The sequence below is a fragment of the Sycon ciliatum genome, chromosome 2 (assembly GCF_964019385.1).
Source record: "Sycon ciliatum chromosome 2, ocSycCili1.1, whole genome shotgun sequence".
In the NCBI taxonomy this organism is placed as follows: domain Eukaryota; kingdom Metazoa; phylum Porifera; class Calcarea; order Leucosolenida; family Sycettidae; genus Sycon; species Sycon ciliatum.
Window position 1 is genome coordinate 8,142,033 of NC_088644.1, and position 27,193 is coordinate 8,169,225.

At 47.7% G+C, this 27,193-nt stretch overlaps 2 protein-coding genes across 3 annotated transcripts in view; one reads left to right on the forward strand and one right to left on the reverse strand.

Annotated features, from left to right (window-relative positions):
* LOC135810367 (inverted formin-2-like) overlaps nt 1–777 on the forward strand; it is a 20,414-nt gene extending 19,637 nt beyond the window's left edge. Inside the window, exon 19 of the mRNA XM_065323859.1 lies at nt 774–777. Within this exon, the coding sequence (XP_065179931.1) occupies nt 774–777 (4 nt within the window). The remainder of the gene's footprint in view (nt 1–773) is intronic.
* The window catches only part of LOC135808512 (inverted formin-2-like), a 34,915-nt gene continuing 7,983 nt past the window's right edge, over nt 262–27,193 (reverse strand). For both annotated transcript variants that reach the window (XM_065321708.1, XM_065321707.1), the window contains exons 2-22: nt 26,576–26,728; nt 24,119–24,287; nt 23,668–23,783; nt 23,270–23,429; nt 22,536–22,569; nt 21,698–21,836; nt 20,444–20,686; nt 18,184–19,317; nt 17,746–17,904; nt 17,460–17,521; nt 16,856–16,958; nt 16,397–16,482; nt 15,793–15,893; nt 15,185–15,255; nt 9,079–9,186; nt 8,472–8,542; nt 7,920–8,040; nt 7,054–7,218; nt 4,992–5,145; nt 4,278–4,491; nt 262–1,169 (exon numbers count right to left, since the gene is read on the reverse strand). In XM_065321708.1, coding sequence (XP_065177780.1) covers nt 1,079–1,169; nt 4,278–4,491; nt 4,992–5,145; nt 7,054–7,218; nt 7,920–8,040; nt 8,472–8,542; nt 9,079–9,186; nt 15,185–15,255; nt 15,793–15,893; nt 16,397–16,482; nt 16,856–16,958; nt 17,460–17,521; nt 17,746–17,904; nt 18,184–19,317; nt 20,444–20,686; nt 21,698–21,836; nt 22,536–22,569; nt 23,270–23,429; nt 23,668–23,783; nt 24,119–24,287; nt 26,576–26,728 — 3,654 coding nt within the window. In that variant the 3' untranslated portion in view covers nt 262–1,078. The remainder of the gene's footprint in view (nt 1,170–4,277; nt 4,492–4,991; nt 5,146–7,053; nt 7,219–7,919; nt 8,041–8,471; nt 8,543–9,078; nt 9,187–15,184; nt 15,256–15,792; nt 15,894–16,396; nt 16,483–16,855; nt 16,959–17,459; nt 17,522–17,745; nt 17,905–18,183; nt 19,318–20,443; nt 20,687–21,697; nt 21,837–22,535; nt 22,570–23,269; nt 23,430–23,667; nt 23,784–24,118; nt 24,288–26,575; nt 26,729–27,193) is intronic.

The following is a 27,193-nucleotide window of genomic DNA, read 5'->3' on the forward strand; positions in this document are numbered from 1 at the left end:
ATGATATTGCTGCAAGCATGCTAGCATGCTAAGCTTTTCGCCGATTTTGGAGGGTTCCTTTGAGCATAGCCGAAATTCTACCAAATTCTACCAAATCTTCCAATATCTCACCAATTTTGAAGCCAATATGCCAATAATTCTTTTAGCCGATTTTCCAATATATTCCAGTTTTGTAGCCGATTTTCGAACAATCACCTGATTTTGCAGCCGAATCTGTTGTATTTTTGAGCCGAAAGCCGAATAGGCGAAAAAACTGGCCGATTTGAGGAAAGCCTAGTCTTGGTACAAGTCACATGTTTTGCACTAGCAAATTCAGCCACCGACCAGCATGTGAGTGTCAAAAAAAGCACAAGACAAGCAATGCATTGCACACGGCAGGATAGAAAAATACTGCAAAATACGGAAAATCGGAAGTCACAGTACGCAAAGCATACCCAGTTAGTTGGCAGCACTGTTATATGTTGAGCACACGTGGCATTGAGCACTGCAATGTAAATTGTTAGCATGCACTGCTAGTACACTGCATGGGCGAGAATTTTAGATTTTTCTCTGGTAGAATTCACCGGCTTCTTTCTCCCAGAAACAAGTTCAGCCATCAGCAAGCCAAGAAGAAAAGGCTTGAATTTACTTTCCCACTGTCACCCATTAGTTTTGAAAGTACGCTGTGGAAAACTTTCGAAATATTGCTGTAAAAGCATATTGATAATTTTACTTACTCCTGTCTGCAAGAACGAGAAGGTAATTGTTATTATTCGTTTGTTCTGTTCACTCAGTTGATCAACATTCTAAAAAATTAATTATAATTATTCAAAAAGCAACAAGTTTATAACCTCCCCCTATTCTTTGCTCAAAAATAGAGAATTAATTTTCAAAAATGCGCTCAAAATAACCATGCATACAGCACATTTCGGAGATGTGAATACGTACCATGAGCATGCAAGCTATACAATCAGCCTTATCAAAATTGCCAGAATGCAGAATTTACAATTTCTATCTATTGTGGGAACTTCGAAATATCCAGACTGCTCGGGTCGATTGCAGTGTTGCTGCATATCCAAGTGCTCAGCGAGAGATCACACTATGCTAGGCTTGACTCGGACTGTGCCTCTTGTTCGGCTTTCTCTTGGAACTTGGCCAAATCACTGATCAGCCCTTCAGCAGAAGAGGATCTGAAAATACAAGCATAAATTCAGACGACATAATGATCGACTTGGATTTTCTTCTCCAGGCCTGTTTCTCCTTCCTCATGCAGAAACAACAAGAGTTCAGCCATCAGCAGGCCAAGAAGCAAACACTTGCTGCTGCTCTCTGATTGGCCGAGGGCGGTTGGCCAGTTATTTCAGGTGTGAAGTGCAGTGCCAGATAGGCTATAAAAGTAATCATTCCAGGAGGGGATGGTGGTCGGGGTTTGGGATGCCCAGAATTTTAGATATTCTTCTCCAGGCTTGTTTCTCCTCCCTCATGCAGAAACCATTGCCATAAATGTCATGAACAGGGCTGGTCGAAACAGCTTCAATAGACATTTAACATTCTGGAATAAGTTTATGCCTGTAGGTCCCATATGCTGTACTCGCACGACTAGTGCCCTTGGGGTTCTACATGTATGTTTTCAATGTCCATCATGGACTATTCAATGTCCATCATGGACTATTCAATGTCCATCACAGATCACGGATGGGGCACTATTCAATGTCCATCACAGATGGGGCACTATTCAAGACTTTTCAACAGAGGGCACTGTCTTTTTCAATGCTGCCACTTTTTTTGCCGCATAAGGCCACACTTTTATTTCTATGTTTCTCGTCACCCTCGTCCACATGTATCAAAGGAGGCGAAATCGCCTGTTTGTGGTGTGACGTTAAATAAACTTCTACAACAACAACAACAACAACAACACCCACACGATTCAGGAGTCTGGAAGAAGAAAAAAACTGTGCTGCACTTTGGGGACCATAGCCGTGAGATGCCCATGTGCACCCATCCTAGCCTGGCCTGCACGACACATGATGCGAGGTCGCTACCGTTGTAAGCGAGATTGACTTACTTACTGTGTACAGACTACAAGTGCGCGATCTTTTTCAAGTTTCGGCAGACGCATGCCGTGCATGCTACACAGTACAGTACACTGCATGCAGTTTTTGTTCGCACAATCTACTTCCTCCGCCCAGGCGAAATTTTCGCTTATCTCCTTCAGCCCAATGACAGGTGTCTGACAGCAATTTTTTCATCATGTGCACTTCATCATCACACAAATCTGCTGGTTCAGGCGTACCAGTTCCAAACAAGTCGGCGAAGTCGGTAAAGAGTAAAGAAACACCTAGAGTAGAGCGCGTCTTACGCGAGTGAACTTGTAAAAAGAACACGAAGTCAGTCACTGGTACATGGTCAAGGTGGGAGCTGCTAGAGTACCACTGGAGTACAGAGCAGAGAGGTGTCATGTTGCGAAAAGCCAGCGTGTTGGATTGCATCCGGCACAAGATGTGTGTACGGTAAAAATGCACGTGAGCTTGAAGCTGAGAAAGCCACTCAGCGACGCTCGCCCACATACGGTACTGCAAAATGAACCAGCATCGGCACTGGGCAAAACAGGGAGAAAAGAAAGGCCTCGATGACAGGGTTGTCACTCACCCAGCTCATCCGCCTGATGTCAACGTGAACGATCCTGCAAAGCAACGCTGAGCTCGTCAGCTTCGGCTGGTAAGAAACACGACCAATCGTACCCATGAAGGAGGTGAAGCGCTGGGAAAAGTGTCGATACGAAATATTTGTGCTTCTGGAAAGTGCGAAGTACTACCCGACAACACGTGCTGCATCGGCTGATGACAAAGGATGACTTCTACATTTTTCGACTTGGAGAGTTTCTCTTGATATTCAACGACTCCTCAACTCATTCTGAGTCGTTATAAGCCGTTCTGAGAACCTGGAAGGTATCAGTAAAAGGTGTAAAGATGAGCGAAAATTTTGCTTGGGCGGAGGAAGTAGCTGCACGTGCACAGAAGCTCCTACCACGTACTGGTTGCTAACTTTGGATGCTATTTTACACGGTGTATTGGTCGATTTTAGTATGACCAAAGGTCTAGTTATTTTTCGATCATTTATTTTTTTCCACCTCTTGCATACAATTTTAGATTTTCGGGAGACGAGAAACATAGATATATAAAAAGTGTGGCCTAAAGCAAAGAAGGCAAAGAAAAACTGAGCCTAAAGTTTACTGTTAACTATCACGACTCAAAAGAGAGGGCAACAAGAACTGCGATATTGATCCTGAAACCACCAGTTCAATGACATGGGCAAGAACATAACCAAACTTGGCAAAAAGATCTCCAAACTTGCACATGTGCTCGGTTACAAGCCAGAGGGGGTGGGACACTATTCAAGAGAGGGTGCTAATCGCGCAAGTACGGTAGCTCTAAATGACTATACTTTTCAAATGTTTAGGCCACCCTCAAGGAATGGGAATAATGTGCACACGGAAAATTCTCAACCCCACGGCACTGGTCATAGGACATGTGTTGTTTTTTACATTGTATGTGTCACCATCTCAATCTTCTCCAGCACGTGCTGTATGCTGGCAAGCCCTGTACAGAGATCCACAATGGATCACTGGCCGCCGGTGTGTTTGTTAGTTTGTTAGTTGTGTGCAGGTATAGTAGTATTTGGGCATAAGTAGTGCAGGCACATCCCATGCAGGGGCGTAGCACCCACTACAACTGGTACGACCATGGCCGCACCACTTTTAGAAAAGTGTGGTCCGTCTGGAACGTGCAAAACCGTAATAAAAAAAATCAGGATCCATCGATATGCATATGCGCATCAGACTTTGACCTTTTTCTAGACTCGTATTCGTAGATCTGTTATGCATCTGCAGTCGTACTGAGTAGACCTACGTGTACTCGACTCGACTGCACACACTGCGCCAGAAGTTCCCAGAACGCAGGATTTTGTGCCTTTTTTACAAAATTTCCCCAGGGGAGGTCCCCCAGACCCCTCCAACACGGCCTTCGGCCGCACCGACCTTCGGTCGTACCACTTCCAAAACCCCTCCTACGCCCCTGCCATGGGAACACACACACTCTCTCTCTCTCCCTCGCACGGGGCGCTAGTTCAGCTCCTCGAAAATATCCGTGCTTACGATCCAAGTACGTCCATTGATTTCACCAGTCTCACCCCTTGGCATTGGATCTGCAACGTTCCAAGCATGCCGGGAGTTGGCGACTTCAACCATTAGATCAAAGTTGAGGATAGAGGAAAACAACATACAGCAATCAACTACTTACTTTCTTCGTCGATGAGTATGACTTGTCGGCAGGCCGAGAAGATCAGAAGATGCAGCGGATGATACCGGTGGTGACATGCTAGCTCCAGTGTCTTCATCAGTCGCTGCAATTGATGGCAGTCCGCCACGGCCAGCTTTGTGGCGCAGCTTCTGCAATGCTACATCACTTTCGTTTTGAGAGGCCGAAGATGAGCTGCGCCTGACAGAGCCGCCTCCTGCAACCATTGCAACCACCAGCAGACAGAAAGTATGGAAAAAATGGCAGGACTTGTATCAGTAGTATGAGCTGCTTGACTTTGCTTTGCTTTCTCAACATAGCTAATGTTCACTTCTTTTGTCCGATAATTGTACATTATGACCCTGACTTTATGCATATTCCGGATCAAAGAAGGGTAGGATTAAAGGCCAAACACAGCTATTTGAACCAAGTCTTCCATTTCCTCAAACGTTTTACTTTCTGACAGGTTTCGGTGACCTTTCTTCCGCCCCACTGGGGCAGAATAATACAACCGTCTAATATCAAAGTCACAAAGTACACCGCGTGAAGTAAGGTTGCACAACCCAAGTTCTCTAAACCATGCTCTCAGGGAACGTATAGGCAAGGCCCACCAGAAACGTGACCATCACAAAGTGGCCGAAACTCTGTCAATCTGTCGTGGCTCCTTGAGAGATATGCTCAAGACCACCAGTTCACTTGGGGAGAGCTTAGACTTACGTTTCATGGCACTGAGCATGTTGTCCACAATTGCTGTCTGCGTCTGCTCTCCTTCCTTCTTCTTCTTCAACGCTGCCTTACGGGCCTTCTCCTCTGCCATTGCCTTCTCTCGTTTCTGACGACGTGCCTCGGCCTCTTTTCTTGCTGCATTTTCCTGCATAGTGATAGAAACAAAATGTCAAAATTCTACCTTAGACCTGCGATGACAACAACAACACTTTGCTATCTACCTGTCACCCTGTAGAACCATGGCGAAAGTATACGAGTTTCATTGGCCTTCAAAGTGAAATATAGACTTTGTGATATCTCTTGCAAGTTTTTGCTGATTTTCGCAAATAAAAAAGGCAAGCACTGGAAAGACATTTCCACGAGAAAGTGATTCCGTTTCAAGGTTAGCTACCTGCCTGGCCTCCGCTCTGCGTGGCCTAGGCTATTTCTCAAAACAGCCCAGAACATTGAGTTGGTGTGCAGCATGGCCAGCAATCGAGGACATCTGAGAGTTGTAATTTTTGTACTCCTCCGAGGTGTGATTTTTGGCGTGCTGGGCCAAGCACAAGGAAGCCATCTGCAAAAAAACTGCAGAAAATGGTTGTTGTTTGATCCTTTGGTGTAATCTTTGTTTCTAGTCGAAGCTTGTTGCTGTTTGGAGCAGAAACGCTGAAATTGACTATTTTCTGCATGTACTCATTCATGTACTCATGTACTCAGTCATGCAGTCTCACTCGTATTTTAGCTCTTTTTCTGGAATGGATGCTGCTCTGCGCCCCTTGGTGAACATTTCCTGCGCTCGTGGAGCAGCTGAAAAGGACCACTGGTATGTCTGGTTCCTGGTTTGAAAGTGGAGAGTCGACTTTTGTGCCTTGAAAAAGGAGTAGAGAGCGATAAAGGTACGTCTGTGGCTGATTTTTGAGTGCTCCTCGTACATTTTTGATCGTGATAGAAATTCTCAGACCAAAGTCAGACCAAAGTCAGCGCGATGATGGTCGTACAGTTTTCTTGTGGATTTTTTGGTTGTTTCATCTCGTATCTATGTCAGCATCGTGATGGTGAAGTGGAGAGGGTGATTTTCTTCCTCTAGGCTTCGTTCGGCCGACTTTGCTTCGTCCTCGTTGAAAAGTGATCCTGAAAAAAAGGTCGATTCGCAAAATTATGTTGATTTTCAATGTACGTGATGACATGCGATTGCTGGCTATGTACATGTACACTGAAAAACAAAAAAAAACAAAAAAAAATCTCTATTGCTCAACCGCCTGGTTTATCTCTATTGCTCAACCGCCTGGTCATCCCTACTTAGTAAATCGTTAATGAGTACCCTGGAAGTCCACAATAAGAGGATACTCAAAGTCCTTTTCCGCAAACCATCATACTTTCCTTCTGCCGAGCTGTATGATATGTTTAACACCTTCCTTATCTCTAGTCAAGCGGATCGAAAACTGTGTATTGTTGTTCATTCTATTCGTCTTGACAAAGCCCCGCCACACTTGCGTAAATATAAATGGTTTCTTCCCACTCGTCCTACGCGCAATCCCTGCACTTTACCTAAAGCCCGAACCTCAGCTTATACCAGATCTCCGTTTTTTGCTGCCTATTCTCTCTGGCTGGCCCTGCCTCTATCAGTAAAATCGTCTTGTACGCTAAAGGATTTCAAGGCCAATATGAAGCTCGTGTTCTAATAACTGCTAGTTCTTCATCCACATTTGTTTCTCTTTGCCTCCAGTAATGTGTAATATTTATTTATTTTGCTTTGTTTTTGTTTACTGCCATGGCTGGCTACCGCCCCCCTCCCTCCATATTGGCCTATATTCTCTGGCCACGGGAAGGTGAAATAAATAAATAAATAAATAAAACTGCATCAGCGTCACTGTGAAATCACTTACTGAGTGCATTTGAAGAAGTTTCAGTTTAGATTGGAGCATAACCCTCACTTTGTCACCAACTTTGATGATCACTTGAGTGCTTTCATATATGTAGAATTCGATGAAAGGTCAAAACTAACTAAGTCTTCTGCATTGTTCTGCTGTGACTGATGATATAAATATAATTTGAAAGGGACAATGGTTACCTTAATTGCTTCTTGCAGTCGCTTGATGAACTTGTACATGGTTTCCATGAAGCTCTCAAGCTTGAACTGAGAGTCTTCCTCACAGAAGAATGCCATGAGTTGCTTGGACAGCTCCTGGATCTCATCCAATGGTTCACTCAGCTCCATTACCTTCACGGATGCACTCTGAACACAACATGACGGCAGGGTATACCTGAGTCACGTATAGCCATTTAATGGTCGGCTAAACAAATATCCAGTGTCCATCATGTGCATATGTGTGTTGGACAAATCTCGCATCCTGTATCTTTCTCACGAAGGTCGTGCATAGACAATTAATTATTTTATGAAAGAATGCCCAACTCCAGTGCCAACTCCAGACCAACAGACGGACACAAGTTATGCCAATTTTTGAAAAGTCGACAAGGTGACAACTACAACCCTACATATAGATCCATTATTGTCTGACGGTCGCTTAGCGCGTGAAACTCGAAGTAAGAATACATTTTCAACCTCTTCTTCTTCTTGTATCCATTGTGACAAGGAGACAACTATAACCCTACATATCTAACCATTGTGATTACTAATCTTGAATAATAGCTGTGCATGGCTTACTACCTATCTATACACTGGTACAGTCAGACCTCGCATAACCGCACACGTCTGTTCCCCGCACAAACAGCCAGATAGGCGAGGGAACCGGATAATCGAACACACATACTGTACGTATGCATGGCATATGCTGTAAATCAGTAACCAACGGGTTTCTTCCGCATGGCGAGGGGTCCGGATAAAAGAGGACCGGATAGGCGAGGTCCAACTGTACTGCACAATGTTTGGACCGAGCTAGCAGTGGCCAGACACGATGGCCGATTAACTTGACTCACCTCAATGAACGGCTTGGCAAGCTCCTGCAGGTCTTCAGGCTGCTTCTCCAGCGTCTTGCCCAGCTTCTTGATTTTGCTTTCCAACTGCTTAACTTTCCCATTCAAGTGGTCAAATGACAATCTAGCAAACAATGAGACAAGGAAATGCAGGCAACACAATGTCATCTTGTTTTGCAGCGATAATAGGGTCATGAGAAAAGATTCTCAGTCTCAACAGCCACAGAGTGAGTAGAGCGTACATACCCATAGCTGTGCTGGAGTGCATGATTTCTTGGAAATGAGATAAGGTGAGGGAAGAAGACACAACGTATCAATATGGTACATGCTTCACATCTGACCACTTAAGGATGGCAAGAATAGCCCCGGAATGGTGAATATGTCTAGAAAATGGAACTCAGCAACCTGTGCTTGATGCAATTATGTCAGACTTGTTTGCATTTCTGCCTTCTCGCCTATCCACATCGGGCTAGACTCTCAATAAAAGATGAAGAAGGCTTCTGTTGCACGTTACACTGCTCATAGTGAAACCAGCAGACACCATTTTACACTTACTTGGATGCCTTGGCCAGGCTTGGAACTTCATCGAACACCTGCAGCAGTTCCTTGCAGTTTTCCTCAGCATGCTGAATATGGCAGTCATTAAATCAGCAAAGACGGTGACCGATGGACATGATAAGACAACGCACAATTCGAATGGTTAATGTGCTCATTAATGTTGCTCTACATATGTTTCATGGTGGATGACAACTAAAGCTTTTGATCCACACAATGTGACAGTGGGGTATATAGAGAGCTGAGTCTTACACAAGGCAACACTTGGGAGAAGGATAAAAAGGTGCACAACATGGCTAGGTGGTGATCCACACAGTGGAGTACAAGTAGTATTTACTGTGGTCCTGCACAAGGTAACACTTTGGAGAAGGACAGTACAGCGCACAACATGACTAGGTGTTTACTCACACAGTTGAGTACAAGTAGAAAGTATTATTATTCTACTGTAGTCCTACTCAAGATGACACTTCGGAGAAGGACAGTACAGCGCACAACACGACTAGGTGTTGGTTCAAACAGTGGATTACAAGTCGAAATTAGCATTTACTGTAGTCCTACTCAAGGTACCACTTCGGAAAAGGACAATACAGTGCACAACATTACTAACCTCGGCAAGAAAGTGGACAAACGTGACACGTGGCTTGTTGGAACGTGTGTCATCAAACTTCAAAACACTCTCAGTCTTGAATCCACTAGCGTTAGCAGAGAATGTACCCTGCAGTAAAAAATATCAGGGACAAAGGCATTGGCACTATCTAATATCCAACACACATAGTTGCGGACAGTTCAAATACATGGTACAAACATGCCTAATTCAGGGTTGCCCTAACATTTCAGCACCAACACTTACAAATTTGAATATAACAGTCCACACTCGGCTGATTGCTTCTGGTGGAGGGTGAATATCACGTCTTAGTCCTACTTGTACTAAAGTGCAGTATTGTATCATGATGAATTATTGGAATTATGTCTATGGAAAGTTTGACGACAAGTGATCTGCATGTGCTATCACAAGCTGAAGCAACACAGTATCGTGGGGTTTGAAAACCAGGTCATTTGGGGGGAAAACATACTACAAACCGAGTGATTTTGTATGCAAAACCGTTTGTACGATGGGCAAGCTGGGACTTTGAGAACAAATTCCAAAATGTTGTCATTCTGTGAGCATCTGTGAAATCTAACTAAAGTTACTGTAAAACCCCTCTAATCCGGATGCTCATAAACCGGGCACGGCCATGTGTAGCGGTAGCTACTTAGAGTAGTTTCGCCTGAATCTTTATTGCAGAAGGGGGAACATTATCGGACACGGAAAAGCACAACTAACTACAAGGAGAGCAGAAACGAAGAGCGCTCTACACAGGAATCACTGTGTAGAGAAGACAGAGAGCGGAATAGACTACGGCGCTGCGTGCACACAACAGCGACCGGAAGCAGCGTGCCCAGTACGGGATGCCATGTATAGATGGAGCCCGAGGGCAATGCACTCAGACATGAATACGCACGCGCACCCGAGTACTGCATTCAGTGCGGGGACTGTGCCATAGAAGGGGAAGGGTTAGTGATGCGCAGCCAGCAAGTACAGCGGTACATGAATGCATGAGTCTATGGTACAGCAGGCAGGGTGCGGTTCTTACACACGTACGCACGTTAGATCAATGCGAGTGAGTGTAGGGAGTAGGAAGGAGAAACCAGGAGACAGACAATGCTATGCCTAGGGATAGAGTTCTGTCATGATGCTACTCATTACACTACATCTCCCCTAACGGAAAGAGTGGAAGGTCCATGTTCATATGGTCGAGATAAGCCGCTCAGGTGCAATGGCTTTGCGACCTGAACGCGTAGTGGAGGTGGCACTTGTGCCGGCCTCGGCAGCAGCTGGTGTGCCGTCGCAGCTCGCCACGGGAGATTCTCTGCCGCGTGTCCCGGTGGCCTCGGGCTGCAGGGCGATGGGGGCTGCTGGTGTCTCCACTTCTGCTGGGCTTGGCGGGAGTGGCCGGAGGCTCCTCGCGTTTCGACGTACGGTGGAGGTGGCTGTCTTGACATTGTAAGATCGCTCGCTGAGCTGTAGCTGTACCACTCCTTCCTGGCGCAGGTCTGTAACCCACACCCGGTCCCCCGCTGCGAGCCGACTGGGCGACCGGACACGGTGTCTGCGGTCGAAGTCCGAGGCTTGCCGGTCCTGCTGCTGAGCTTCTCGACGGCGAACCAGATCCAGGTCTGGCCAGGCTGGTGTCAGCTGGGCCGCGGGTGTTGGCACTGTGGAGCGGAGTTGCCGCCCCATTAACAACTGAGCAGGGGTGAAACCACATTGCAACGGGGTAGAGCGATACGCGAGTAGAGCTGTCGGGAGGTCGGTGGACTTGCGGAGTAGCTCCTTGATGGTGCGCACTGAGCGTTCTACCATGCCATTGCTCTGCGGGTAGCGAGGTGAGCTGGTACGGTGCTCGATATCGTGACGGGTCAGGAAGAGTGCGAACTCCGAGCTAGCAAACTGCGGCCCGTTGTCCGAAACGAAGCTGTCTGGGAAACCGTGCCGCGCAAAGTGCATGTTGAGGGCCGCAATGATGGCGGCGGAGGTGGTGGTGCGGAGCTGATCCACTTCTACAAATCGGGAGAAGTAGTCAACCGTAATCAGGTAGTCGATACCATCCAGTGTGAAGAGGTCGGCCGCAACGCGCTGCCATGGGCGGTCTGGGAGTGGCAGAGGGTGCAGTGGAGCTGCGGGGACCAGGCGTGTCCGGCTGCAGACTTCGCAGTTGCGGACTGTGTCGGCGATCTGACTGCTAAGCCCTGGCCACCACACTGCTGCCCGGGCACGGGCACGGCACTTGGTGACGCCCTGATGACCCTCGTGGATTGCACGTAAGACCTCGGACTGCAGGGACGCAGGTATGACTAGCCGATCGCCGAAGTACAGGCAGCCATCGGCGATGGAGAGGGCCTGCCTGGAGTGGAAGTATGGGTGGAGGTTGTCCGGGATGCTGTGCTCTTTGTCGGGCCAGCCGGCGGCAACGAACTGGCGCACCTGAGCGAGGATGGCCTCATCGGCTATGGCGAGGCGAACACGGCTGCAGAAGTCGGGCGATGCATACTCAGCCGAGACGGCGGACACATGGGCTTCGATGTCGTTGATGACGTCGGCCATGGTGGAGGTTTCGGTGCTGTCGTCGCCGGGAGCCCGGGACAGAGCATCTGCAACTACGAGGCGTGGACCCGGCACGTAGACAGCTGTCACGTCGTATCGGAGCAGCCGCATGAGCATTCGCTGGCACCGGAGTGGCGTGTTGTCGAGGTCCCTGGCGTTGATCAATGGCACCAGAGGCTTGTGATCGGTTTGCACCTGAAACGGACAGCCACCCTGGAGGTACTGTGCGAAGTGGTCACAGGCCCATGTCACAGCGAGCAGCTCCTTCTCAATCTGTGCGTAGCGCTTTTCGGTATCGCTGAGAGACTTGGAAGCGTAGGCGACTGGGCGCAGCTCGCCGTCGTGCATCTGTAGTAGGGTAGCTCCGAGACCATAGCTGCTGGCATCAGCACTGACCGTGGCAGGCTTGGCTGGGTCGAAGAAGGCGAGAGTGCAGGCTTTAGCGACGAGGGACTTCAACTGGTCGAGTGCCGCCTGTTGCTGGGCGTCCCACAACCAAGCGACGTCAGTGCGGAGCAGTGCACGGAGAGGTGCGGAGATGCTGGCCAAATCGGGAATGAACTTCCCCACATAATTGAAGAGGCCTAGCAGCCGGCGTAAACCGGGGACATCAGTAGGAGCAGCCAGTTGCAGGATTGCCGCGACACGGTCAGGATCGGGCTGGACCCCGCTTGCACTGATCCGGTGGCCCAGGAATTTGACTGTCGGCTGGCGCAAATGGCTCTTGTCAGGGTTCAGAGTCACGGATGCAGCCGCTAGCGCCTCCCGAACTTGTTGTAGAGCCAGGTCATGGGCTTCAATGGTAGCACCGTACACTAGAATGTCGTCCATGAAGACACACACACCCTGTATTCCCTCCAGTATGGCCATCAGCCGACGCTGGAAAATCTCGGGCGCCGATGTGATCCCGAATGGAAGACGTCGGAACATGTAGCGGCCGAAGGGTGTGATGAATGTGGCGAGATGTTGGGAAGAAGCGGCGAGGGGTACTTGCCAGAAACCCTTGCGTGTGTCGAGCGTGGAGAAGACCGTGGCTCCGGCGAGCTTGGCAAGTGTCTCGTCCACAGTCGGCAAGACAAAGGACTCACGCTGCACGGACGCATTCAGACGCTTGAGGTCGACGCAGATCCGGACGTCTCCTGATTTCTTGCGGACGGCCACCATTGGGGCGCACCACTCAGTGGGCTCGGTTACGGGCTCGACGATGCCAGTGTCCACCATTCGTGCTAACTCGGCCTTTACCTTCTGGAGCAGCGGGAAAGGCACCCGTCGAGCGACTGGGCAGTGATATGGCTGGGCGTCGGGTTTGAGCCGGATGGTGGCGGGCGGGCCTTGCATACACCCCAACGGCTCAGCACGCGTCGGGTCTGCCTTGATGTGGCCTATGCCTTGTCGGACGAAGCCCATGCGGATGGAGGCTTGTCGGCTCAGCAGATTGGCACCATCTCCAGCGAGCACGTAAACCTCGTGGTTGAAAACTTCGCCAGTGAGTGCCTGGCTGGCCACGGAAAACTGACCGGCCAGATTGAGCCGGGCGCCATCGGGTCCCATCAGGTTGGTGGATGGCCGCTTAAGTGCTGGGGCGGGCTGTAGGCTGGCAAAGGTGCTGGCGTTCATCACGGATGTATCCGCACCTGTGTCGACCTTGAACACCACCGGTGTTTGGCCGATCGTCACTGAGCGCATCCAGGGTCCGCCCTCCAGCAGGTTAGCATCGGTGACACCACCCATGAACAGTGACTGGCTCTGGTCTGGCGGCGACCAGCTGGCCGGCTGCACAGAGTGTGCTGACTGCTGTTGCGGTGCCTTGCTGGCCTTGGACAGGCACACCCTGCTGTAGTGGCCCATTTTACCACAGGAGCTGCACTTCTCAGACCGAGCAGGACACTCACGTCGGGAGTGTGTAGCCGGTTTCCCACACCATCTGCAGGGCTCCTGGCCTGTGCGGAGCGCTGGTGAGTGGTCGGGACGGCGCTGGCTGGGTGCGCTCGATCGTACTGCTGCTGCTTGCGGGGGTGCAGAGATCTCCAATTGGTGGCGCTGCGCCGCCACTTGTCGGTGCACCTGCTCGTAGTTCCTGGCGTGCGTAGCAGCCTTGGCCAGGTCTGGCTTGTCGAGCAGCTGGAGCTCGAGGGTGAGCTTCCTGTCCACCAGGTTGGCCATAAAGCGATCGCGGATGCGGTCATCGCGAGCGTCCTTGAACTCGCATTTGTCCGCGATGCGGTGGAGACGACGCAGAAACTCGTCCACGGTCTCGGATGGCGACTGGGTGGCGCGTTCGAACATCGTTCGTTCGTGGACGACGTTGGAAACGGGCTTGAAGTAGGCCGAGAGTTTAGTCTCCACTTCCTTATATTTCTCTCGATCACCCGCGTCGGCGAACGTCAGCTGCTTGAATACAGTGGTCGCCTGTGGACCCATCGTGTACAGCAGAGTTGCGACCTGTACGTCTTCGTCCTCTTTGTGCAGTTTCGTGACTTTTCGGAACTGGCGGAATCGCTCCAACCAGTCGTCCCATTGCGTCGGATCGGCGAAGTCAAACGTTCCCGGTGGCTGGAATCGAGCCATCCTGCCGTTGCGGAACAGGTTCGTTGCGGATCAATGTTACTAGTATTTTTCTTTCACTGATCCTGTTCACTGCGCCATGTAGCGGTAGCTACTTAGAGTAGTTTCGCCTGAATCTTTATTGCAGAAGGGGGAACATTATCGGACACGGAAAAGCACAACTAACTACAAGGAGAGCAGAAACGAAGAGCGCTCTACACAGGAATCACTGTGTAGAGAAGACAGAGAGCGGAATAGACTACGGCGCTGCGTGCACACAACAGCGACCGGAAGCAGCGTGCCCAGTACGGGATGCCATGTATAGATGGAGCCCGAGGGCAGTGCACTCAGACATGAATACGCACGCGCACCCGAGTACTGCATTCAGTGCGGGGACTGTGCCATAGAAGGGGAAGGGTTAGTGATGCGCAGCCAGCAAGTACAGCGGTACATGAATGCATGAGTCTATGGTACAGCAGGCAGGGTGCGGTTCTTACACACGTACGCACGTTAGATCAATGCGAGTGAGTGTAGGGAGTAGGAAGGAGAAACCAGGAGACAGACAATGCTATGCCTAGGGATAGAGTTCTGTCATGATGCTACTCATTACACTACACCATGTACCGGGCACGGCCATGTACCGGGCACAGCCATGTACCGGGCACGGCCATGTACCGGGCACGGCCATGTACCGGGCACGGCCATGTACCGGGCACGGCCATGTACCGGGCACGGCCATGTACCGGGCACGGCCATGTACCGGGCACGGCCATGTACCGGGCACGGCCATGTACCGGGCACCTTACTGACCCATATAGAGTCCAGAGTTACAAAAATTCAACTAAAAACGACCCCACAGACTATTGATTGACACAAAAATGTTTACGTGCATGCAGTAGGCATGTACATGTATGTTCCGAGTTGCGGGAAATTCCCAGTTACGGGCAGTGTTTGGTCCCAACCTGCCCGGATTAGGTGGAGTTTTACTGTAATAGCTGCAAACATTGTATTTCAGATAACTTACATGGTTGAGGAAGTTACCAAGCAGTAGCAGCAAATGAAACAGCTTCTGCAAGCACTCTGATGCCAGCAGCTCTGTCAACAAAGCACACCGTTAGCAAGGACACAACATGTTAGCAGTCACGACGTGCTAAACTAATCCTATCTGAATTTACGTCTGCACACATATCGTTCAAGTGGAGAGTGACACAGTTATCAAGTACTGCTCTGTCTTTGTAGTAACTATTTAGGGCTCGTCGCAAAAAGTTTTTTTGTCGTCCCTGAAACGAACATCGCTCATTTCGTACTCGGGCCCCTCTCCTCCCTCTGAAACGAACACAACTTGCTATGCTGGAGAACGAAAACCGCATGCAAGTACATGTCATATGAACAGTGTCGATCGACTTGCGATTTTGGCTCGCACCCCCCCCCCCCCCCTCCCCAACGAATGATGTTCGTTTCAGGGACGACAGAAAAAAAAGTTTGTGACGACGCCTAAAGTACAGTCTATCACAACCTTACGCCATTATTTCACTGAACATTTCATTTAATAATTGATAATTCAATGAAAATGCTGTGGTCAAAAAATTATTTTCAGAACATTTCCTCTGTCCATGACTTGAGCCACCTTACCTTTCATAGAGGTGAGGAGAGTGTGTATTTCTGGCTTCAAGAAGTCGATTCCCTCCTTGAACTCATGTTGCAGAATCATGATCTCAACTCGAAGGCCGATGCTGCATGCAGGGAATATCAGAGCATCGACAAATACACTAATTGATACTCCGCACACCAGTCCAGTCCAGTCCAATACATGTAATCAACATGAAATGTGTGTCCAAATGGCAGTTCCGTAACTATCGCCTCACATATAGTCCTAGTCACAGCTGTGCAAAGTGTATTGATAGCTCACATGCAGCCACAGGCCACCAATGCCACATGTGTGACATAAGTAAGGCAGGCCTGCATAGAAAGCACTGCCATCAATTGGAAATCACAGTTCATACCTTCCAAAAGCCTGTGTTTGCTTGTGGGTTGCATGTCCTCTTTGGTATTGCTGGATCCAAACAACGTGTTTCAACATTATTTTTATAATGGCGTAACATTGAATAGGCGATATTCAGGCTCCCAGATATCATACTGATATCCATATAACGAACAGAAAGAGCTGGCAAAGGTCTGGAAAGGGGCAGAAAATTGCCCATATGCACATTTACGACACCTGAATTCCACCCTATACCTTTGAACCTTGTCCATGGCTAAGAAGAGGTGTTCAGCTTCCCCCAGCTTGGTCTGATCTCCGGGATACGTACGGATTGAATCAAGCTGCAACACAGACAGGAGACATACATGAGTGATTTGCATTTAGCGACTGAGCGAGATGTCTGCAAGACTCGAGAAAGCAGATCCATTCAAGTCCTAACAAAATCCCTAATTAGGCTAATTTCCAGTACTTTGTTCTTCATCAATGCAGCCAGCATGCCATACAAGTGATTTGAATATTGCTGCAACTCAGTTGGTCAACACCCTTCAATGAATTTGTAAATAAATTCGGCCAAAGCCCAGGAGTCTATGTCAATGTAAACGATGCACTCACCCCCATACTGTTCTCATTTATCCTGTCAGCATGCAGGTCTCAGCCATTTTCTAGAGCATTTCTGGTACAGAATTGAAATCAACCTTAGCATCACGCACATACCGTAGACTCATCGGGCAAAACTCTCTCCAATCCTTTCAGCTGATCCACCTCCAGTTTGTCTACCTTCAACAGCTCAATCCAGCTGATGACTTCTGGCATTGGACTACACACCATACAATATGAACATGACAAAAGAAAAATAACAGTGAGGCATATACAAAGCCACATGGACTACAGACGATCAAGCGGAGGGATTGAAATTCAATAAAGGGGCACGTGATGTACATTATCATAATAAAATGTCCATTCATTTTAGGGAGGAAACAGAAAGTCACAACTCCTTGAGATTGCTATCAGTATGTGTGAAGCTTTATGTTGCATTGCCATTTATCCAAAAGCGGTTCCTATTCTTGTGTGAAACTCTCTGCCGCTACAGGCGTTGAGCAAATTCTGGGGTTAGAGTCAAAATAGTGTAACTATAATGGATGGAAGGATGGACTTTGTGTGAAACTCTCTGCCGCTACAGGCGTTGAGCAAATTCTGGGGTTAGAGTCAAAATAGTGTAACTATAATGGATGGATGGATGGACGGATGGATGGATGGACGGATGGATGGACGGATGGATGAATGGATGGATGGATGGATGGATGGAGAGAAAGCAAACCTTTTGAACTGGCGTGCAAAAATTCCAACTTGCAGAGCCGTCTTTCCGTCCACCAGAGACACCTATACATAGCATATATCAATATCAAATGAAATGACTGTTGTGAGTTGAGGAGTGCTGGATACAGCACCGTTTGGATGTTCTCCATGGTTCCTATGTTATTTGCAGTAATCAACAGTTCAATCCAGTACTGCATTGTCATTAGCACAAAAAGTATGAACAAAAGCCGACACACATCCATGCACACAATAATTATTACTGTTTGTGAATTTGTGGCACCTCTTACCGTTTTCGGTTTCTTTTCCTCAGTCTTTTTCTGTGCTCCACCGCTAGCTGCTGGCGGCTTTGCCGAGAAAAGAACTTCAATCGCCTTGTAGTGGTCATCCTTCAGGTCTACTAAGTCAATTTTCTTCTTCCAAATTGTTTCAGCTTGTGGCTGGTGAGTCTGTTACAAACCAGCCATACGTACAAATGACACGATATCCAGTGAGAAACAGAAAAGGGCAGCTTTGACTATTTGAGCCCTCAACAAAGCTGTACTTCCCTTTTCAGTGCTCGTCCCTCCACAAAACTCGAGGCCTGTGGCATGAACAAGAGTGCTGTCACTTTCAACCGTTGCAAAGTGCTATTGGTCGACAGTGCAGTAGATGATTGTAGGTCATCAAGACACAAAATAAAGAAATAAAACCTACACTACCCATGGCATTCTTGGAAATTTTCTTACCTTGTTTGCAGACAATTTGCTCCAGTTGAGTTTCTTCAGCTTAGTGGCTGGTTTCCGGCCTGCGGGAGTCGTCACAACGTTAGCCATCATACCAAACGCAGCCATCGAGAAGCCTGGTGGTGGAGGACCACCAGCACCTGGTGGAGGGGGTGGCCCGGGTGGACCCCCAATACCAGCCATGGGTGGGGGCGGAGGTGGACCACCCATTCCGGGCATGGGTGGGGGCGGAGGTGGACCACCCATTCCAGGCATGGGTGGGGGCGGGGGTGGCCCGCCCATTCCGGGCATGGGTGGAGGCGGAGGTGGACCACCCATTCCGGGCATGGGTGGGGGCGGAGGTGGACCACCCATTCCGGGCATGGGTGGGGGCGGAGGTGGACCACCCATTCCGGGCATGGGTGGGGGCGGAGGTGGACCACCCATTCCGGGCATGGGAGGCGCAGGCGGTGGTGTGACTTTATCATAAGCAGTACATGGAGGAGATGGTGATACAGCTGGTGGCTGTGGAGACTGAACCTCATTTGGTAACAAGGATGCATGGTCAGCCTTCACTTCACTTTCTTGATCAGTACCCATTGCGACCTCGACATTGATCAGTGGCGGTGATGACGTGTTTGTTGCCTCTTCACACTTCTCAAGTAGAGCAGCACCGAGGGTAGGCGGAGGCTCACTCTCTGGGGGACTGGACTGGGCCGTGCTCTCACTCTGCTCTGCTGCCTCCTCTGATGGCTTCACCAAACTTTCCTCGCCGGCATCATCGGCCTTTGCTTCCACTGTCTGCTCAATGGCGACAGCATGGCTTGCAGTGTCACTGGCCAATACACTTCCATTTATTTGTTCCACTTTGGACTCATCATTATCAGCTTCAATGACTGAAGAAGATGACGATGGCTTGGTGGATGGAATGCTCACAGTGACCGTGGATATATCATCCATTGCATCCTCAAATTCTTCATCGCTCTCCTCATCCGTGGAAAGCATGACCGATGCGCTCCTTTCCATTGATCGCATGGCTCTTCTTGTTGACATACGCTTCTGCAGCCTTCGGCCAATTGTCTTCGGACTTTTCTTTGCTGCAGGCTGTCCCTTAGAAGCAGCTGAGTCTGCCTTCTCTTCTTCCTTGACATGCTTCATCTAAATGGTAAAATGTTGCAAAACAAGCACACACAACCACACATACTCAAACATACACATGCACAGTCACACACAAGCGCACACACACGCACGCACGCACACACACACGCACACACACACATGCACACATGCACACACACATGCACTTTTTGAAGCAATTCAAAATACTGTTACATTTTGATTCAGAGTGAGATTATTCCCGTAGCTATGCAAAAGTGAAGTAATGTCTGGCGCTAGCCAGGGTCCACACAGCTTTAATTCCGTGTTTGTGTGTTTGTGCCGTCGGCATGCCTGGCGCTATCTCGTACCTGTCCCATACTGTACCATCAAAGACAGCTGGCCACAATATTCAAATAGGGCTTTCAAATGCAAGATCATAACATGAAGCAACTTGGAAGAATGAGTATGGATGCGAAGTGTATGGGGGAATGCATGCATGGCGATAGTGCGGGTTCGAATCCTAGGTTATGTCTTGAAAAATAGGAGAAATGAAAAATTTATAACATCTCTATGCCTTTTTTGCCTAGGTCATCAAGGTAGTAGACGTTGTCGTATTACCCTCGAATGCAAAGAGAACGTTGACTCTTGCTACGCAAAAAAAGCATAGCGTAGGGCCCTGAGCTTTCAAGCTCTCTCGTATCTTCAGCTCACGGATTTGTCCATTTGACTCTAGCAAAGATCATCTGGGCTCGGTAGTATTGGCGCACTAGCCAGTGGCTAGAGCGTATTAGCGCCGCATGAACATCTGCCTGCTGGCAGCTTGATTACACTAACCAATCACGCAGATTCACGGCGCCAATCTACAGCGCAGCTCCGAAATAGCGCCAAGAGAGGTTGCAGCTCAAACCTCGTAATTTTTCTGCTCCAAACTTTTCCCTCGTTGGTCTTGGCTTGAGTGTTACCTTTGTGAAAGTATCGTTTGCTGCTGTTGCCTGGCTTTCACAGTTTTGCTCCTAGCTTTTTTCTTCATGGCAGTATCAGATAGAGCAACTGATGCCAAACTAAACGAGATCACACCTGATGCCGATAGCTACTCAGAAGAAAGAACTCGGTGCAATGATACCGTGCAGTCATGGAAGAAGAAATTCTAGGGAGTTTTTAAGTCACTCACTAGTTTTTGCCTTACCACATTTTCAATGGCATCTTTCATCTGACCGACGGTCAAACGACACGAATCGTCCAGGTCAGCAACACTCTGCGCTTGCACAATGCGCTGCAGCATACGGCTGGCAATCTCCCACTTGGCGTTCAGGAACTGTTCCTCGGCACTGCTTAGCTCCTTACTTTCCTCTGCATTGCGCTGGTCCCCTAGCACCAGTAACTGCTGGAGCATACTAAGGAAGTAGCTCTCCTGCGCTGTGGCATTCACCTACAGCAGTCACCAAGCAAAGCAGTGAAAACTGTGTTGAACTTAAAGTACAATAAGAGAATAACAAACTTCTGTCTCCACACATCATCCCAGGCCACAAACCGAGTCTCGCTATATACTCAGTTTTCCTATTTCCAAAGACACCTTGTTCATGATGATCAGTTTCCTGTAAGCCGTGGACTGGTCACTAAAGACAGGGCATCACCGTACTTGTTAAGCATTTCTAGTTCAATGAGGTCATCCAGATAGGGATACAAATAATAACTGAAATTTGATGTGTTGCAAATTTGGGAATATGGCGGTGGTTATGTTTAGCAGTCCGAGTCAATTTTAGAGATGCTACATTGAATGGTGTGTAGGGAGAGAGCTCAGTATTTGGTTGCTCCCGATTGGCTAACTCAGACAATGTAGGAGTGGACCCAAGAGCTTCTTGAAACACTGGATGAACTCCATTGCGATGAAACTGGCTTTAAGGATGGTGTGTGCAGGGTTTTTCATGAGATGAAATGGCTGCAGTGGAGCTTGTGCACGTGTGAAACTGACAAAGACTCCAATTTAGCATCAATGTATTTTTTAGTGGACAGTAGGGGAATTGTGCTAGAAACACACACCTGGCAGAATGAAGAAGACGAGCGCTCTCTGCCAGAGCTTTGCAGCTTTGAGAGCATTGTGTGAGCAGGTATGTATTTAGCGTCATTCGCCAGACGTGTTTTCACCACTATTTCTGTATTTAAAAAAGCTGAGTAAGTCCGATTTTTGTCTCCTAACAAATTACATTGAAGATAATCTATACATGGATGCAGTGAATGGGATTTTCGGTCTTTTACCACTTGCTGGTGAGCTGATCTACTCACCTCCCACCGATTTAGGAGCTGTATCTGCGCCTTGATCCTTGAAGGGTGGTGGCATTCCTACGGATGTGGAAAACTCGGTTTCCAGCCGAGTCTCACGCGAACCGTGAAATTTTATTAATGTATGCTGTCATGCGCCTTCCTCATAGTTTTCTCTCACCTGGTTCTTGACGAATCGAAACACATGTGTAGGATTTGATAGGTCAATGCCCTCCGGTGTGACGAGACGGTCATGGTCTTCAGCGCGCTCCTTCTCAAAAATGTCCAGTTGAGTCAGGATTTCCTCGTCGGCTGAGAATCTGAGAGTCAAATGGAGACGAACAAAAATACATTATTTAAATCTGGCACCTAACTGTGCTAATTGCTCCAGCTTGGCCAAGTACATTATCAAAATAGGTCTAATGAGCACTGGCGGAAATTGTGTAGGGCAATTGCATGAATACATTTTAGTACCGAGTGAGTACTCTGTGTGTCTGCACTGTTTGTCGGAGCCTCGCATTCAACATTCAATAGTCTGTACCACCTGTATAGAGAGATATGACCTCTCCCTAGTGCTCGTGAACCAAGAGCAAATGAAAATGAACATGCTGCTGTGCTATGATATGATCTCCGGGGTACTTGAAATCAAGTTTCACTGTACCACAGACACAGAACAATGAACCTTGCTGAATACCAGTAAACTAGCCTTTGTAGTAGTAGTCTCAATACAGTTTGGACAATGAGATATAGAAGAGTAAACTAATGAGGAGCAAGAAATGCACAACCAGCAGGAGAGCCAAACACAAGAGAAGTCCCGAGCCAGTGAGAGCAGCACATCAAAAGTTCTGTCCTACGGGAAACGGCCTGTGTGACGTACATACAGCATGCAACGCATACAGTCATAAGTGTACAGTAGTGTACGCATAACGGAGTCCGAATATTACTGCAGCCTTCAATGGTGGAATGGTGATGAATGCCACAGTACAGAATGGAGCAAAACTTGAAACTTGCCAACTTACCTCAACGGCTGCAGCACTTTCAAGAGTCCCAGTCCTTCAAGACGACACCAGTTCACCCATAGCAATCACATGCAAAGGAAACAAGATCACAATGGGGAAATTTACAACAGTTACTGCTTCAAGAAAGGTCGATGTCATTTTTCCAAAGGATAGATAGAGGGCATGCGTCCATATCATCATTTGAAATACTGAGAGATCTGTAGAGGGTGGTGGCGTTCCTACGAATGCGGGAAACTCGGCCTCCAGTCTCACTGGCCATGATTGTTTTTGAAATAGTTTGCATGAAGTGTCTAAGCATAGGCACAAGCGCTGGCTTCCCACCCAAATAGCAATGCCAACTAGCCAGGTCTGTATGGTTCGCCACTCCACACAACACTTCAACATTCAAATTTCGGTAACTACCAGCACTGGTTTTCACGCCATACAAAGTATAAGCGATCGAGCATGATGACCTCTTTGGAATAAACTCTACAGCACCTTGTATTTTGTATTTATGGATTCTCCACAGGCCTTAGCCTAAAATATGTAGCTGCTAGTTTAGCCACAGCATCACACTTCTACTGCCATGAATACAGGAAACAAGACACATTAGATATAGTCTGTGGACAGAATTATTTCATCCCTTGAATCCATCAGTGCCACCCACACATACAGGGAGTGTGGAGAAGAAAATTACATTATGCTCACACACCGTCAAAGCACATAATAATTGTTATACGATAAGTTTCCAGTACCTATAAACTCATCGCGGAGCTCGAGACGATCCTCTAGTTCATCTTCGGTGTTGATGATGCAATTGACAAGTAGCACAACAACAGCGGTGTAGGGTTCAATCTCGCTATGCTCCAGCTCAGTGATGAGCGACTCAAAGCGATTGCGATTGCCAACAAGTTCCTGGAGTCAGAACAAAGAAAAATCAATCAAGATAATCAGCCACTGTGCAACAATAAAACAGGTGGATACTGGCAGATGATAGTGTCAACATAGCCTTTCACATAACAATATTTTGAAGTACATGGTTTGCCTATGGGGGGGGGGTCAAGGTCAAGGCGAGCATGACACAATGCTCGACTTTGTCAACCACTGAATTGATAAGACATTTCATCGAGTTCACTCTCATCCCGACTCTAACCTGATGGGCTTCTAGCGTGTCCAGAGCAATATCATAACCGTCGATGCTGTAAACACATAAACACGCCAGCAGCTCCAGAACTTGCTTTTTCACAAGAACATTCTGTGTGTTGAGTGCTGCAGTGGAAACACACACGCACGCACACGCGCGCGCGCGCACACACACACACACACACACACACACACAGAAACATACACACAGAAACATACACACAGAAACACACACACACACACACACACACACACACACACAGAAAACACCACAAACTTCCAAAATCGCTTACATGTCCATGATGATTAGAAGTTTTCCAGAAACCATCGTTGGCTTCCAAGCAACTGTGATCAAAAGGGAAATCCGAACATTGTGATGGCAATATACATCACAGCCAAATTCCCATGGTTACTGACCTAACTGGGAAATCATAAAAAATGAAATTTCCCATGCCGCTAACCTTTGGCCAACTGCCCGGTGTACTGTCTGGAGTTCCTGATCAGGAACTCGAGTCCAGCACGGCAATTCAAGACATCCTTCACGCACTGCACACACTCCATTTGCTTGACTGCCAGATAGATGCTGGTGCCGTGCTTAGGAAAGATGGCCTCCAAGGCGTCGAAGATAGCCTGCATTGAACAAGAGAAACAAATACTAGTACCTTCACCAACAGCACCAATACACACAATCAATTCAACACAAGCTGTGTTGCTAAACCCTTGCGCAGAGTGCTCAATCCCACAAGGGCACAATCAATTCACAAAGTGAAACTTCAGGCAAGTTTTGGTAGATGTCCTACTACGCATATTACGGTGTATTACGGTATAGCTATTTGAGCCGCGCCGAGCTAAAAAGCATTTTGCCAACAATCGAGAAAAAATCACCAAAAACGTCACAGTTGGTAAAATTCTACTCGAGCGCAATCGCGAAAATATTTCACTTTCAAGTTTGCAAGAAGAAGAAGAAAGAGGCCTTTTTTGAGCAGCACTTCTTCAGTGTTTACTTTTTCGTCGTTGTGGGGATGTCTCCGAGCTGCCAGAGATCGTAATGGAGCGTTCTAGAGAATGTGGAGGTGAGCAGGATGACATTCTGGCTCCGTGTGCGCCCAACCCTACTGGACGAAGAAGACTCACTCATTCATAGTGGCTGTGTTTCACATCGTGGCCACGGCTAGAGCGGCTAGTATACATGTAGCAGTGGGGAGACGTCTAGAAGCCTTGCGACTATCATTCTGACAGGCTGCCTGGTGAGTTGACTCTTGCTGCGATGTTTCACTTTGTTTCAGCTACTAGAACCTTCAAGTGTTCATGACGTGGCGTACCGAATTCCAAAATTTCCTCATTTCAAGGAAATAGTGCCACACGACGAAGCGATGCATTGACTCTACCTGGTAGCATATCGTCCCATGGCGCCTTCTACCACTATCCTTGTCAGGGAAGGAGAATGAAATGGACTAGGACGCACAAAGAACCAGTCCCGCTTTTTAGCGGTGTGCAGTCTGCTGGACCTACGGTAGTTGCAAGGGCATTACACCACCGGTTTGGTTTGGGCTTGGTTTGGTTTTTATCATTTCAGTTCGTTGCCTCGACAGTACAAAGTACAAAATTTATATCAAGAGGGACGAACGAAAAGAGAAAGTAAAACAGATCAGAAAGGTAGATGGAACTGGACGAACAAAAAGAGAAAGTAAGACAGAGCAGAAAGGAAGATGCAACTGAAAGGAAAGAAGAAAGGAGAGAAACGAAGAAGGAGTGTGGACTGGGCGGATTTATTAACCAGCTGCCCGCCGGAGTCTTCTCTGGTCCTTTCTGCACCAAGAACTTGCAACACTTCAAAGTTGCAGCCAACCGCTATTTGAAGACCAACGACTGGTCGTGGGCACATGATCATCTCTGATCATCAGCATCATATCTGCCTCACCCCATGACTTCCAAATTCCGCTCCACATACTATTCCCAATAACGTCTGTTCTTCTTTTCTCTCCTTCTCCTCCTAGCACTGTCTGTATGTACTGTCTCTCCTCCTAACATTTCGTATCATGTACCTGTCACTCCTTTCATTTTTCTTCTTTTTTTTGGTGCGTTTTATGTCCCCATGACATCGAGACCTCAGGTCGGCTGAGGGCAAAAAGCCTCACCATCACTATGCTCCCACTATGCAATTTTTTGTCTTTGCCTGTGAGCTGTGATCATTGTAGAAAAATTAAAATAAAAAATAAAATGAACCACTACTAGAGCGGGGTAAGACGCCAATGGAGTTCGATCTCTGGCACAACACTACGAGCTACATGAAAGGATTAATTCATGCTGGCATAGGTGATTGGAGAGAGAATGACGGATTGTCTTGGTAAGATGCGATGTTTCCCAGTCCAGCGAAAATATACTTCAAAGTAGTCACAACATCATTGAAGGAAATGAAAATCCGTGTTGCGTAATGAAATTACATGAGACACATAAGAGTTCGATCAGTTTTTTCTTCTTTCTTGGATCTTCATATTGGAACATAAGTGCTCGTTCGTCTTGTATTGCATGCACATGTGCTAAGTTTTGTCTCCACTTGGTGTCCCATGTTTTTTGGAGTTCAGGGAGGTTTTAACTTACTTGGTGTCATTGATACCAGGCATTCTGTGACATGTGCACAATGTATGCTTATTTATGGCGCATATACATTTCAGATGGGCACCAAAATGTCCATGATGGAATTTGGATAGGCATCACTTTGGTATGAAAAAAGAATTTTTCAAAATTTATGCCTAAGCCCCCATTTTGCCCCCATTTTGCCCCCATTTTGCCCCCATTTTGCTTGGCTCGGCTCATTTGTTAAAAGTACCCTATGGAGAAGGTTTTATTTTGATAATGCTAAAAACAATGTTGCTCCCAGCACGCCATGACAATAAATAACCGCTGCAGGCACTCACCTCCAAGCCTTCGCTCTCCAGAAAGCTGACAATCCACTCAGGGCTCGCATTCATCAAGCGCTTGTGCAGTGCCGTGAAGCTGGTGGAGCGGCGAAACAAGCTGACACATAGCTCTGGATCGGCTTCCATGAGGTTTGCATTGCTGGAACTGCGCTGCAGTGCAATGGGTTTGAATGGAAAACAACAGAAGTTAAAAAATTGTTTCTCGAAGGCACATTTTATCAAGTTGGTTGTGCCAATGGGAAACACACGCTTCTTGCCGAACTTGACACTTGACTGACTCACGACTCACGACTGCCATCCGGAGCACACGAGGAGCACGTCGCACCTTCCACTCGGCAACACATTTTATCTTTTACTCAATTCAGAACGGTCACTGGAAACTTAGGGTCGGATGATACATGTAGGTTACCTGTTCCGTTTCCATGGTGATTGTAGTATATTGCTGGATGTGTGGCTCTTACGATTATGGCATGGTTAGTTTGCTGTAAAGTTTGCCATTCTGAAGACTCACACACTTTGTGTGTTCATAGAGTGAGAGCCCACAACAGAAGCTGATGGAAAAAGAGTGACCAAGACAATAGACCAGCTGAGCAGCTCTAACAAAATGCCAGAAAA